This window comes from Wasmannia auropunctata, unplaced genomic scaffold (genome assembly GCF_000956235.1).
Source record: "Wasmannia auropunctata unplaced genomic scaffold, wasmannia.A_1.0 LD334253.1, whole genome shotgun sequence".
NCBI lineage: Eukaryota > Metazoa > Arthropoda > Insecta > Hymenoptera > Formicidae > Wasmannia > Wasmannia auropunctata.
The window spans coordinates 212,328-225,254 of record NW_012028637.1 but is presented as its reverse complement, the minus strand read 5'-3'; the positions used below and the strand labels follow the sequence as shown (position 1 = coordinate 225,254).

Below are 12,927 nucleotides of genomic sequence, written 5' to 3'. Positions count from 1 at the left end.
TGTCCAACGAACGATCTCACAACGAGCGATAAGCGACCTTCGTGCGAGCGTGAAAGAACAAAGCGCTAATGTTAAAGTAGAAGGAAAGAAATAATTTTTGTATTTTTTACCCACTGAAGATGGCTCAATGCGGAGCCGAAACGTTTGGGTGACAATGATTATTGTTTAAATATATGTAATTTTAGCACTAATTGCGTGCAAGGCTCACTTGCCCTTCTTTGGATACTTCTTAATTTGTTACTGATTCATTCTCTGATATTAAATATTCAAGTTAAGATATTATCTGGAAGCTAGTAAAAGTAATTTATCATCTGTTTATACATGATAAGTGATCCTCAAAGAATCTTTTTAGTCTATAACGTTTCCGCAATGAAATCATCCATTAATCATCTCCAAGAAAAAATCAATTTGTAACTTATCCGACAGTCGATTATAATTATTAAGAACTGATCAATGAACTGGAGTGACGAATAAAATGGAACACCCTGTATATCCCTGTATATCCTAATCTTCAGATTAACACAACCGTTATCATTCTGCAGTTTGGACATAGAGAAGCACGAGTGTTCTGTATTAGAACGCGCAGTAATTTTTCGTTTTACTTCCAAGCAATAAAACAACATTGGTTGTGTGTTCCAACTCCGAAATATTTATAACGCTAGTTCATCGTAAACGCATCCGCAAACCGGATGTGTATAGTAGAGGGTGGCACTTCTCTCAGGTTCTAAGTTCGATACGCTGTTAATGTAAAAGCTGTATCTTCTGTTATCGAAAAATACAATGTGCCGAAAGTTGTATAATCATATGATAGTTAATTTAACGATTTTTCTTGAAAGAGTCTCGCAGGAGGTGTCCTCTATAAACGTGCGCTGGGCGAAATGCGCCCACACATATATGCAACAGGAAATCGTTCGTTACACACAATTGGGATATTTTTTTTCTAGTCCCATTTCTTACATTCAGTGGCGGATTGGAACATCTCGAGGCTTCCAAAGACTTTGCCCTAAACAATAATGAATTCAGAAATCATTCAACATTCACATGTTATATAAAATCAATACATTATTTTAAAAGGCTACAGGAACAGTTTGAATATTTGATATTTAAATATCACGAGCGTGTTAATCTATCAATTGTATATCATTTCAATTATTTTATGTAAAACTGCAAAACATTTGCTGCATCTAACGAGTAATCCGCCACTGGATTTTAGTTTACTTCTACAGAGGCAGTACCGCATGTTTCTTTGAAATACTCTAGATAATCTGTATCTGCCGCGTACATCCGATACAGAAGACGCTTTGTGGAAGAGGAAAAGCAAATCTCACTCTCAGATGATAGCGAGGAACGCCATTCGCATTGACATACGACGATGTACAGTAACAATGGGTGTGTGCAAGAAGACTGGCACACTATCACGCACACAGATGTAACTATTAATTAGCAAACATTATTTCGTAATATCTCCCTAAGCGTGTAAACTAAATCTTATAGATATCTTTATCACTTCTCGTTTGCAAAGTTTACGGTACGGTGCTGAAACACAATATAGACCTTACCGAGCTCGTCTCGGTGGAATTGGCCGACCGGAAGATCACGCACATACATTGTTACAACGGTTCTGCTTATGTTACGCGAATAACAAACGGCAACAGAAAAACACATAAGAAGTGCGAACGACGAAACGAAGAAAAAAAATAAAGAATCAACAAAAAGCTCGTTTCCCAGACATACTTAATGTTTTATTTTCGTTACAGTGCACATTGACATCTTGATTTTTTTTTTCACATTAAGGCGAGGGTCATGAGTACTTCTTTTCCCTTCATTTGGCTTATCATTATCGTCACCTGCTGTCGGATGCACGTACTTCGCTCTTTCTCGCACACGATGCTATTTATTTCCGACCGCGGATCTCGAATCCGTCCGTTTCTCGAGCAACGTTCCCACTATCGCACGCACGCTTCGCGGATCATGGAAGCGGAAAGACCTCTATCTTTTGTGTATGTATGTGTATGCGGTGTGACATGACGATGTCGCGTGTGCAATCATGTGGTACCGTCGAAGCGACTCGATAAATCATCTAGGAGCGCAACTCTTTTTTTTTTCATTTTTTTTTCATTTAATATCACATGATTACGCCTAAACTAATTTACGCTCTAAGCAACGCTAATCGTACGCAACGTGTTACTATGTGTCGCATTGAGTGTACAAATTCGAATCTACTAATAAAGCCGGTAGTGCTGCACGTTGACTTGATACTTTGTTTGTGCTTCGTCGACATCATGGGACTGAGAGACAAATCCCGATAGATTAGGATCTCGCTAATTACGTGCTACATGCACGCGTAAACGGACTCTATGCTCACTCGTGACGAGTTTATGAGGCTTAGTAAGATCTACTTTTTAACGTCTACACCATGTCCATTTTCGCATCGCGTGGAAAATTAAACATTGGAACTGTGTCAGTTTCAAATTCTCAGTAAGTGCCACACTATACTCTGCCCAGTCGACGACTCTGATCACGCGCTTGCCACTTCTGTTCTTTCCTTTTATTTTTTTCTTTTATTTATTTTTTTTTTTTAGTGCGTCTTGTAACCAGTGCGCGAACACTTGGGTCTTATCCCAGAATATCTTGGATCGACTGTTCAGTCTTTCGAACGTTCTCCGATGTTACATCGGCAGAGAGGGATCGTGTGTCACGTGTGAGAAAGAGGTAAAGATAGATCAAAAGTTTTTTGCGTGTGTGTTTTTTTTTATTGTGCTTGCATGTTGTGTGTTGTTGTTGTTAAGTATAATATGCACTCTTGGTCGTCGTACGCGGCCCCCGCTGATCGGCAACCGACCGGCAGAGGGACGCCTTCGTTAAGATTACGAGAGCCGTAATCGCATGTAGAAACAATACAACGCGTGGTCATAGGAGTAGAAATTGTATCTAGAGTAATTATGGGGAGGAGGAGAGAAATATATATGGCGGTGTCGTCGTTAGGTCTATGTGGTACAAAATATGCGATTCGTTCAAAGTTGTTGCGTCGTGGGTCAGTGGCACGCGCCAAAGTGGGCCTTCTCAAATGGTTGCACAACTCAGCACGATGCTAGTAACTCAACGTGTTAGAAAAACTCGTCCGCGCGATTTCGCGCGATATCGGGACAGCTGATTAAAACGCACTTTTGCGCACCTTCTCTTTTCTTCTTTCTGCGCGATTGAGAATCGCTCGCCTTGCGCGCGTACAGGATTCTGTTCTCATTTTCCCTTTGCCAATTGACACGAGGCGCGCCGGATAGAGCTGGGCGAGTGCACACACGCTCGATAATAACTCGGCGACGCTCGCGCGATAGAGATTATATAAGCTCGGACAGTGTGTGTGATTGTGTTGTATACGGTCGTACAAAGACTAGGTCTAAAAGAGCATCGTAACGCGAGTAGAACGCGATGAATCCTCCGTCCGATGTGCTATCTAGAGTGATTGATCGTTTTGCATCAAGGGAATTCGTACGCTGGTAGAAAGATTCACGCTCAAAGTACTCGCGGTTTAACATTTGCGAGTATACTTGGCGGAGGGAGACAAAGAGAGCGAAGCAGGCACAGGCATGTGTGTTCGTTGTGGTCACTCGTGACTCAAAAGCACATTTACTAGATTACCGACGACAAGATTCGCGAATACGCTCTGACTCGAGTCAATCCGCAACATCATTGACTTCTCGTTTCCTCTCCTAATCGTAAGATCAGCTCGAGGTATCTTTTTCTTTAAAAACTACATTTATTTTTCTCAGATCATGGATCATTTATTCGGTTGCGCGAGAGCACGCTTCCCGTAATCTGTGTATCAATCCTCATGTGTATGCATGTAATATGTATATGCGTGTCGTGTAAGTTTGCCTTGGCTCAATAAACATCTGCATTATACATGATGAGCTACACAGTGTTCCGCAAAGAGTTCTCTCTACTTGTACCGTCAAAAATCAATCATTGCAACATGATCATAGTATATATATGTATATATATATGTATATATGTATATATTTACATTTACTATCTACATTATCTACACATCAACAAACTGTTAGTTTTAGCATCTTCATCGTATTGAATTTGTAAATTTTCTTTCAAACGTTATATCTCTCGCCTCGCATTTACCATCCACATCATTCACACTTTCATTCTTTCATCACCATCATCATCGCCGTTATTATAATCATCTGCATTTACATTATCATTATCATCATCATCATCATTGTCATCATTACCATAATTATCTTTATATCGGCGTTAGATGTGTAAACTCACGACTAGTTCGAAGTAACGATTATCATACAAAGTAATCATAATTCTTCGACTCTCGGTCAACTCACAATAACCGCAAATCAAATTAATGAGTGACGATCTCATTTAACAGAATATTAAAAAAAATAAAATAAATACGCCAACTTAAAAAAAAGACAGAGGAGTCGGGGAGCAATTAACGATAATCGGTAGCTATGCGATATGCAAGTAGGCATGTTATTATCACGCGCTATGATCGCATAACTTCGGGCCACGACAGTCTCTTTTTACCGTCCGCATCCCTTTCGAGGCTGCTTCTTGTCGGTTTCACCATTTTCAGGCAACGCCATCGTTATCTCTTCGTGCGGACATTGACGATTCATTCCTTTCTCCTCGGAGAATCATCCTGTCTAACACTGGGCGAGATTTTCCCAAATGGCAATCGAGTTAATCAGCGTCATCGACACGATTCAACTCCTCCGACAATGTCCTTAGAATCCATTAGTCTTCCTCTAATCTCTCCTGGGGAAGCGAAACCTTCGTAAGGCTTCGCGTTCAGGTTAAATTAGGCTGTGGTGACGACGAAGGAGTGGCCGGTTGGGGATATGAGGCCATGTCCTATATGAACGCCCAGCATTCCAATGTTTTAACGACGAAATCTTCGCGCGGCGCCAACGGCTCGTTGCCGTATGTGCTGCAGGCTTGTGTCCTGCCTTGATACAGATCACCGTCCAGCCAGAGCCCAAACTTGCCGCTAAAAACGAGAATACAATTCCGTCAAGTTCTCATCCAATAGCTTAAGAACAGTAGTATTTTTGAGAGAAATGAGAGGTAACTTACTCTCCAGCACCAATTGCTAAGCTCTCGTTGTTGCCCTTGATAAAGTACAAGTTGTCCCCGGTCCAATTGAAACATTGGAACCTCGGCGTAAACCTGAAGAGCAGGGACTCGCCGGTACCGTAAAAATGATCGCTCACGTGCAGGGAGCACGAAGTCAGCGCACCAAACACCTGTACAGAAAAAAGTGGCTCATGAAGGCTGCGACATGCACACACGATAAAACCGAGAAAAAGATTATTTGACGTTTGTGTTTCGTTTTTACTCCAAATAAACCATCCGAGTGGACGAGTTAGCAATAAACCAGTTTGCGCGGATGCAGGATATTCACGAAAGTAAGTCAACGCGCAAACACAACTTCGCGAAAATCCATGTTAATCTCTTGCTCAGACTAATTATGTTAATCGCAGAACTTTTTACTTCGGATTAATTAAGTCAGTTGACCTCGACATTTTACTAGACTAAATGCTTTCCACTTATAATTAGTTTTCTCTTTCTGATAGTATACACGCGCGAGAAATCATTGGCTCAACAATTTTCACACGATTTTGTATAAATATCTATTTATATTTCTATAAATATCTATCTATTATATTTTAAATACTGTATTTTTTTTTAACAATTGTTTTCTTGATATGTACCACATATAGAATGCTATATATAATCTGACGCTAACATAATACAACGCCAAGAAAAATGTTTGCAGTCACAAGCGTGATCGTGTTAATTCCAGGATTCATTTTTCGGAGTCGCATCATTGGATCAAAAACTAATCATCTCTTTCCATTTCTAGATCAAATTAAGGAACAGAAAAACTCACATTGCCCTCCGTGTCCTCGATAACTAACAGGATTGGACTCTCGACCTTCGCCATTTTTCGATACATGCTGTTCAGACTGAAGCCATGCTGGCTGGTGCTGAAGACGAGAGTCCACTGGTAACCCTCCGCTCTCGCGGGCAGATGTCGGCAGAGCTGTTCCCTGTGTTCATCGCTGAGTATTTCCGTAGTGCCAATGAGATCGGGCACGATGACGTCGTTATCCAGAGAAATGGCACTGTTCGCGTAAAGAGCTCGCCTGAACTCCTCGCTCATAGACAGCACCTGTGAAGACAATGCATCATTTACTAACGTATCCTCTGAACGTACTCTTTATGATACGTATATCGCGAAATTCTAATCGAGGAGGTAAGAAGTAATGTCATCTCTCGATTCCATGAAAAGATGATTGTGACACAAATGGATGTGAATAATGTTCTAAACGATGCTCTATTAGTATGTATAGACGGCACGATTGTCGATATTTGAGATACGTGTGGAACGAAATATTCTTCTAACGTTCATTAAACACAGAAACTATCTTGCAACATGCATCAATATGATGTCTACTCTGGATATGTCGAATAAAAAATGTTCAAGTATTCTAAAAGTCGAGCGGATCAGAGTCAGGCAAGATATTAAAATAATGATTAGTCATAATATTAAAACAAACGTAACATTGCCTTCTTAGCAAGTATAATTGATGACTATAATTGCAACTTATTATAGATACATAAAATTAATGTACATAATTTCATGAAATCTAATAGATAATAAGTTAACGAATTTAGAATTACCTTCAAACAAATATTTCAGTTCTATCCCACCTGACTCGAAATCCCGAATAGTTTCGAGGAATTTTTCATTTTTCTCGTGAAATTCGAACATGAAAATGTGCTGCTAATAATGAAATGATTTTGACGTCCTTTTGGCTTCTGACCTCCTCAGGTTTAACTAAATCTAAGCACATTTAGGGCACTACCACATCCAAGTGTCGTGTTGTACTCCGTTAATACAATCTCACGTAACCGCAGTGGGTGTTGCGTTTATTCAAGTCAATTGCCGGATAATTATTAACGTGGGAGGCCACCGTGAAATGTGTGCCGATATTAAATCACTTTTGTTCGTTACCCGCCATCACATGGAGTCGCTCAGCTTCGCGCCACGCATGATAATGCAACACGCGCGCGAGAGAATGCAAATGTCGCGCGGTGTACATCCCATACAGAGAGTCGCCGATGATGGAACCCAAACTATAGAAGCTACTATATAAACGGACGGCCTTAAAATAAAATCGTATCGGAGCGATTGGACACCATATCGATTGTATCGCGTTGAACCCGAAAGTCGGTGCATAAATGATGAGTTAGATACCGATGTCAAGTAGATATAGGAATTATAATAGATTTAAGTAGAATAATTAAGGCTTGAAACGAACGAGACAATGAATTAATAAGATCACAAATTTAAAAAGTACTTAATCGAATTTAAATAGCTACTATGAAATTATATTAAATAATGAATATTTTTTTGATAACAAATATTAAATCTAAATATAAAAAGAAAAATTATTTAAGAGTGAAACAAATATTAATATTTGCATGATTTTATTACTCTTCCATTTCATCCCAATATCCCATCTAATGTTACATCAAAATGTAATTACATTTACAACATTGTTTACACTCCTTTCACTTTATGAAATGTTTAACAGAGGAAAATTAAGGAAGATAATACAACAAAGCGATTAATCAAGTTTGAAAATGCAATAAAAATTATGATGCTGAATGTACACAGCCAAAAGTTTGGAAACACCAATAAAAACGAAGATATGTTTTTTTATCGTACATACGAAGTTATGTAATTATGTAACTATGTTCTTAATTTTATAAAAAAAATTATTGGATTTGAAGAATTATTGCTAAAAAAAAGTATATTGTTATAGATATTTGAACAAGTAATAAGTAATCCTAAAAATGTTAATTTTGAAAAGTATTTCCAAACTTTTGGTATGCATTTTATATTATTAATAATCACAAAATCATGAAAACATTATGTCCCGTTAAGTAGAAATACTGATCCGTGGGCAACGCTATGCATCGTTAATGTGCGACACGATGTGTTATCATGTGCTAAATTATTGGAGAGGTCCATCATCGATTGATTCAAATAATGAAGCAACGGCGTAAGATATTCCTGAGGGCGACAAGTTCGATAACAATTCTCACGTACGCCTGGCGACACGGGTTGTTACGACTTTACATTGTGTACCGTTCTTACTACCGAAATTGGCATAATTTGATAATTCTTAGTATTGATTGTGTCGCGCTACATGTGACAACAAAATGTACTTCTGACAGCTGTTGTAGATGTTGCTTAATTGAAGACGCGCGAATGAGGGAAATAAAATTAACATTAATGATTATATCATGTTTACAGTGCGGATGACACATAAAGCATACGTTGAATGGGAGACGCCTGGATGTATGTATTCTTTTACATTGGAACGAAAATCTATTACACTGTCTACAGATATACAATATTCATGAAAAAATTTTATTTTATTTCTCCCAACCGATACGTAGTTTCCAAAATTAATTTGAAATTTTTACTTTCTTTTTTTTTGCTGATGGGCTTCATCTTCTAATAGACTTCGAGATAAAACACGGGAAAAATTCATTATTACACATGTTACATATTTTATTTTAGCTAAGTATTGAATTTTCAAAGAATACCCGAATGACGTCAAAAGAACAACGAAGTTGGATCATAGGTTATCGCGGAAATATATAAATAAAGTCCCCACTTGTTCGTTGAGTTCGTTTTTGCGATGCAAGAGTAATAAATCACTAAATTAGTACAATGGATTTTATGTTATAAGCGTAACAAAAACGATGTAATGACATTTTGAATGGCATATTAAACATCGATTATCTTACCACGTGTGTTCTCATTATTTATATTATTTATGAGCTCACTACGGAAAAATTATGTTCCAAAAAGACGCCGTCTGTCTCTGCTGTGTTTTTAACATTATCAGTCATTATCAAGCAAACCTGTCTTCTTTGTATAAAAAGACACAAAAAATTCCGATAACCTTTGATCTCGCGATTGGAAAAATTTTAGCTTTCATACGAGTGTTTTGTTATGAATGGCAGCTGCCTTGACACCGTCAGATGATGTTATTCTAACATTTAAGATGTCTAACGAGAAGAAAGATCAACAAACCTAGAGGGGCTGAGCAAAGCTAAATCAATATTTTTTTCTTAAATTTAAATTTTTGTTTTAAAGTTATATTAGTTTATAAATATATATTATATAAATACACAAACATAATGATATGTTATAGCTAATATTAATATGATCGATATTACAGATTAGGGAATCTCATAAGGGACCCAATAAAAAAATAATAAAATAAATGTTTTTAAATAAGTTTTCTCTATGACAAACATCGAAAAATTAAAAAGAAATAAAATTTACTTTATTATTTTTTATTTATTTTATTATTTTATTATTTGTATTCATTTTAATTCCGGTCTAGTTATTGGGTGGAAAGTAATCCAAAGAGAGTCAAGATGCTTGGATAATTTATCGAAAAGTTAAAAAAAAAATTTATTTTATTATTTTATTATTTATATTTATTTCATTTCCGGTCTAATTTTTGGGTAGAAAGTGATCCAAAGGGAGTCAAGATGCTTGGATAATGTTCTCTATGCTGTAGCTATAGTTTGTAAGTAGCTGCAGTTTGTAAGAAGTAAATTTAAATATTCCCTTTAATTCCCTTTAATTAAATAGTCCCTTGTCAGAAGTAAATTTTTTTGCTTCTGATATATGTATTTTATTCACATCAAGATATTAAAATTTTCACTAAAATTTTTGGAAAACAGTAAATATCATTAATTAATAAAATTAAAAAATAAAAGTATGCAAATAGAGATAAGTTAATATATATCGCAAATTCTCCTCGGAAGGTGGTTTATAGAAAAAAAGATTCAGAGAAATTGATATCTTGGACCCCACATTATTTCTCCATGTTTCTACACGGGAAGAGAAGCCAAACGTTTATTTATACATAAAGATTGCATTATCGCGGTATGCAAGATTGTAACGAGCCTATCGTACTTTTGACATTCGTCTCTTACACGGACAGATATAAAAATGTTGTCACTGCCGGTCAATCAGTTCTTCACTGCGAAGTTTTTTCAAAGCTCATTATCACTATCGACCACTTCACTGGATGCATTGCGTTAATTTTAATTTGATAGCGACATGCTATTCCAGATGTTCCGCGCAAACAGCTCGTTAGCCAATGCAATTATCAGCTTTTTAATAAATTGACCGGGAGAACGATAGTGACTCGTTATAAAAAATTTCTTAACTATAACATTTATAGAGATAAAAAGTACCACGCGAAGATCTGTCGCCTATTTTGTAAAGATTAATTATTTTTCATATTTTAATATATTGATTTCTTCAGTATGTATCCAGAGATATTATATTCTAATAAAATCAACATCTTTATAACACAATTATTTTTATATCAATAGTTAAAAAAGTTATACAACAAAATATTTCGTTTTAAGAATAGATATTTAACATAAACGAAGAATAACCAAATCAATAAGTAAAATAAGATTTGCAAAATTAATTTTAAGGATTACATTAAAATAATCGATAAGTACCACATATACTACTGTTTATATTGATACTATTTAATCAATACCAAATTGAATCAATAATATATTTATTAATATGAACGTTTCATATGTACGAATATATTAATTGGAAGAAACAATTTCTGCTGTGGACAAGCGAGTTGCTTGAAAATAATAAATCTATAGATTCATTAAGTATTCATATTCTGTTTTTATATTAAAACCATCTTAAGTAATGTCTTAAAATGCTATGACTTCTAATTGATTTATGACGTCTTAAGACGGTCTCAAATATAAAAGTGGATTATGAATACCAGTCTATGTCTAATCAAATATATAACAAATATACAACTAACATAAATCGAAGTAATATTGAACAAATAAAAATATTTGACAATCATAATGATACACAGGAATCAATAAATATTAGATAAAGTCTGTGCAGTTTTTAATTTAGAAGACACTTTCAGAAATTGTTTTATATTGATAGTGCACAGGTTTTAATCTGCATTATGACGTACATATTAGTTTCAATCAATAGCTGATTTATTGCATAAATTTCTTAAAATGTTAAGTTTTGTTAAAAACTATACGACTGTTTGATTACCTGGTGTGTATGTATGTGTGTACACACACATATTTACATATCGGAATATGAATATAAACTATGCTATGTCATCGGGAATTTGGTATTGATTAAATTCAATATTTGCGAAATGAGGATAATAAAATTTTTATTAATGATTTTAATGTAATAAATATCAGTATTTACAATTGAAAGAATAATTTCTTATGTTTTATATATAAAAATATCAGAATTACTTTTGAAACAAGAAAATAACACGGTTCTTTTTGCAATTTGCCTAAATTTCTTGTAAAAGAAATCTTAAAAAGTACTTATTATTATATTATTATATATAGTAGTACTTTTTAAGATTATTCTTTTTATTTAAAAAGAATTTTATCAGTTTTTCTTTATTTAAAAAGAATAATCTTAAAAAGTACTACTATAGTATATGTATAATAAGTATACCTTTTAAGATTTTGTTTACAAGAAATTTTTATAAGATGAGTATAAATAAAGTAATACATCGCGCAATTTATAATATTCAATTCGCCTTGCGATTATTATAACAAGCGATGCAATGACAACAACAACACAGCTATGTATACGGTCTGAAATCCGAGAAATACAGAATTAATCGATCTCCGCGTAGAGGTCATCGTAAGATAAGAGCGAATTAAAAGAATTTTGCGAAAAACATATGTATGTACAGAGTGCTCCAAAGCTACATTACTCTTTAAACACATTTTTAACTAAATCATAAGTCAAATCTTTTTATTGTAAAAAATGATATATAATACATAATCGAGGCAAATCTAACATGAAAGATTAATAAAATTTTTTATGGTAAAGATCTTTTTTATATATATTTTAGATGTTAATAACTGGTATTATAAAAAAATCCAATAGAGAATCTTTTTATTTTCACTTCTGGTCTTTCCATTAGCGAGAATAGTGCGATAAAAACAATCTCACAATGAAGGCACTCCACGTGATGCGTCACAAAAGGTGAGACTTTCACGTGTATTCTATACGCTCGTATAGAAAAATAAGCTACAAGAGACCATCCTTAACGCTTCTTTTCAGATACGTACAAGCCAAGTATCAAAATAGAACGCGGAAGAACACGTTCCATTCCTTTGACAGGTTAACGACCGTGAAAAGCCCATTAGTCGGGCATTAGTCAATCTCACTATTGGATTGGTAACTGCAGAAAAAACATAAATTAATCATTTTACAAATAGCTCAAAGAAATTAACTAATCTTCCCTGCGAAAATAACATATCAAATTTAACGTATTACGAACCATCCAGATTTAAATTTCGCTTCTAATGTATTATCGTATAAAGCAAAAATCAGACAATAAACAATTGTAAGCATTTTGTTGCTCTTGGAATGTCTTATTTTTTAAGACATATGTTTGTTTTTGTAATAAACAATCCATGTTGCAATTTACTCATTAAGGAAACGCGAAGAATAACATCTAACTAAATTTGCAGACTCGTGAGAATAATTGCACACTCACAGTGACCGCTCTTAGCTTGAGGGAAATATCTGACAGAAGAGCGTCGAAACGACACTATGCCTCTTTTAAAGGCCGTGCGTAAAGATCTAAATCTTTTTAAGATTAATTGGACTGATTTCTTGGACGAGTAGATGTTTATAAATGATGATAATTAAGCTCAATTAAAGAACACTGTATATGGTAATTGCAGCAGCAAAAAATTACAATAACGTAATTATTTTCGCCGCACTAATTATCTAATCGTATTCAAATGGAAAAACTTGTG

At 35.1% G+C, this 12,927-nt stretch overlaps 1 protein-coding gene across 6 annotated transcripts in view; it reads right to left on the bottom strand.

The window, feature by feature from the left end:
• Window positions 1-1,716: 1,716 nt before the first annotated feature.
• The window catches only part of LOC105458893 (nuclear receptor coactivator 7), an 81,004-nt gene continuing 69,793 nt past the window's right edge, over window positions 1,717-12,927 (bottom strand). For all 6 annotated transcript variants that reach the window (XM_011704493.1, XM_011704496.1, XM_011704494.1 and 3 more), the window contains 3 exons: window positions 5,918-6,199; window positions 5,101-5,270; window positions 1,717-5,014 (listed from right to left, as the gene is read on the bottom strand). In XM_011704493.1, coding sequence (XP_011702795.1) covers window positions 4,879-5,014; window positions 5,101-5,270; window positions 5,918-6,199 — 588 coding nt within the window. In that variant the 3' untranslated portion in view covers window positions 1,717-4,878. The remainder of the gene's footprint in view (window positions 5,015-5,100; window positions 5,271-5,917; window positions 6,200-12,927) is intronic.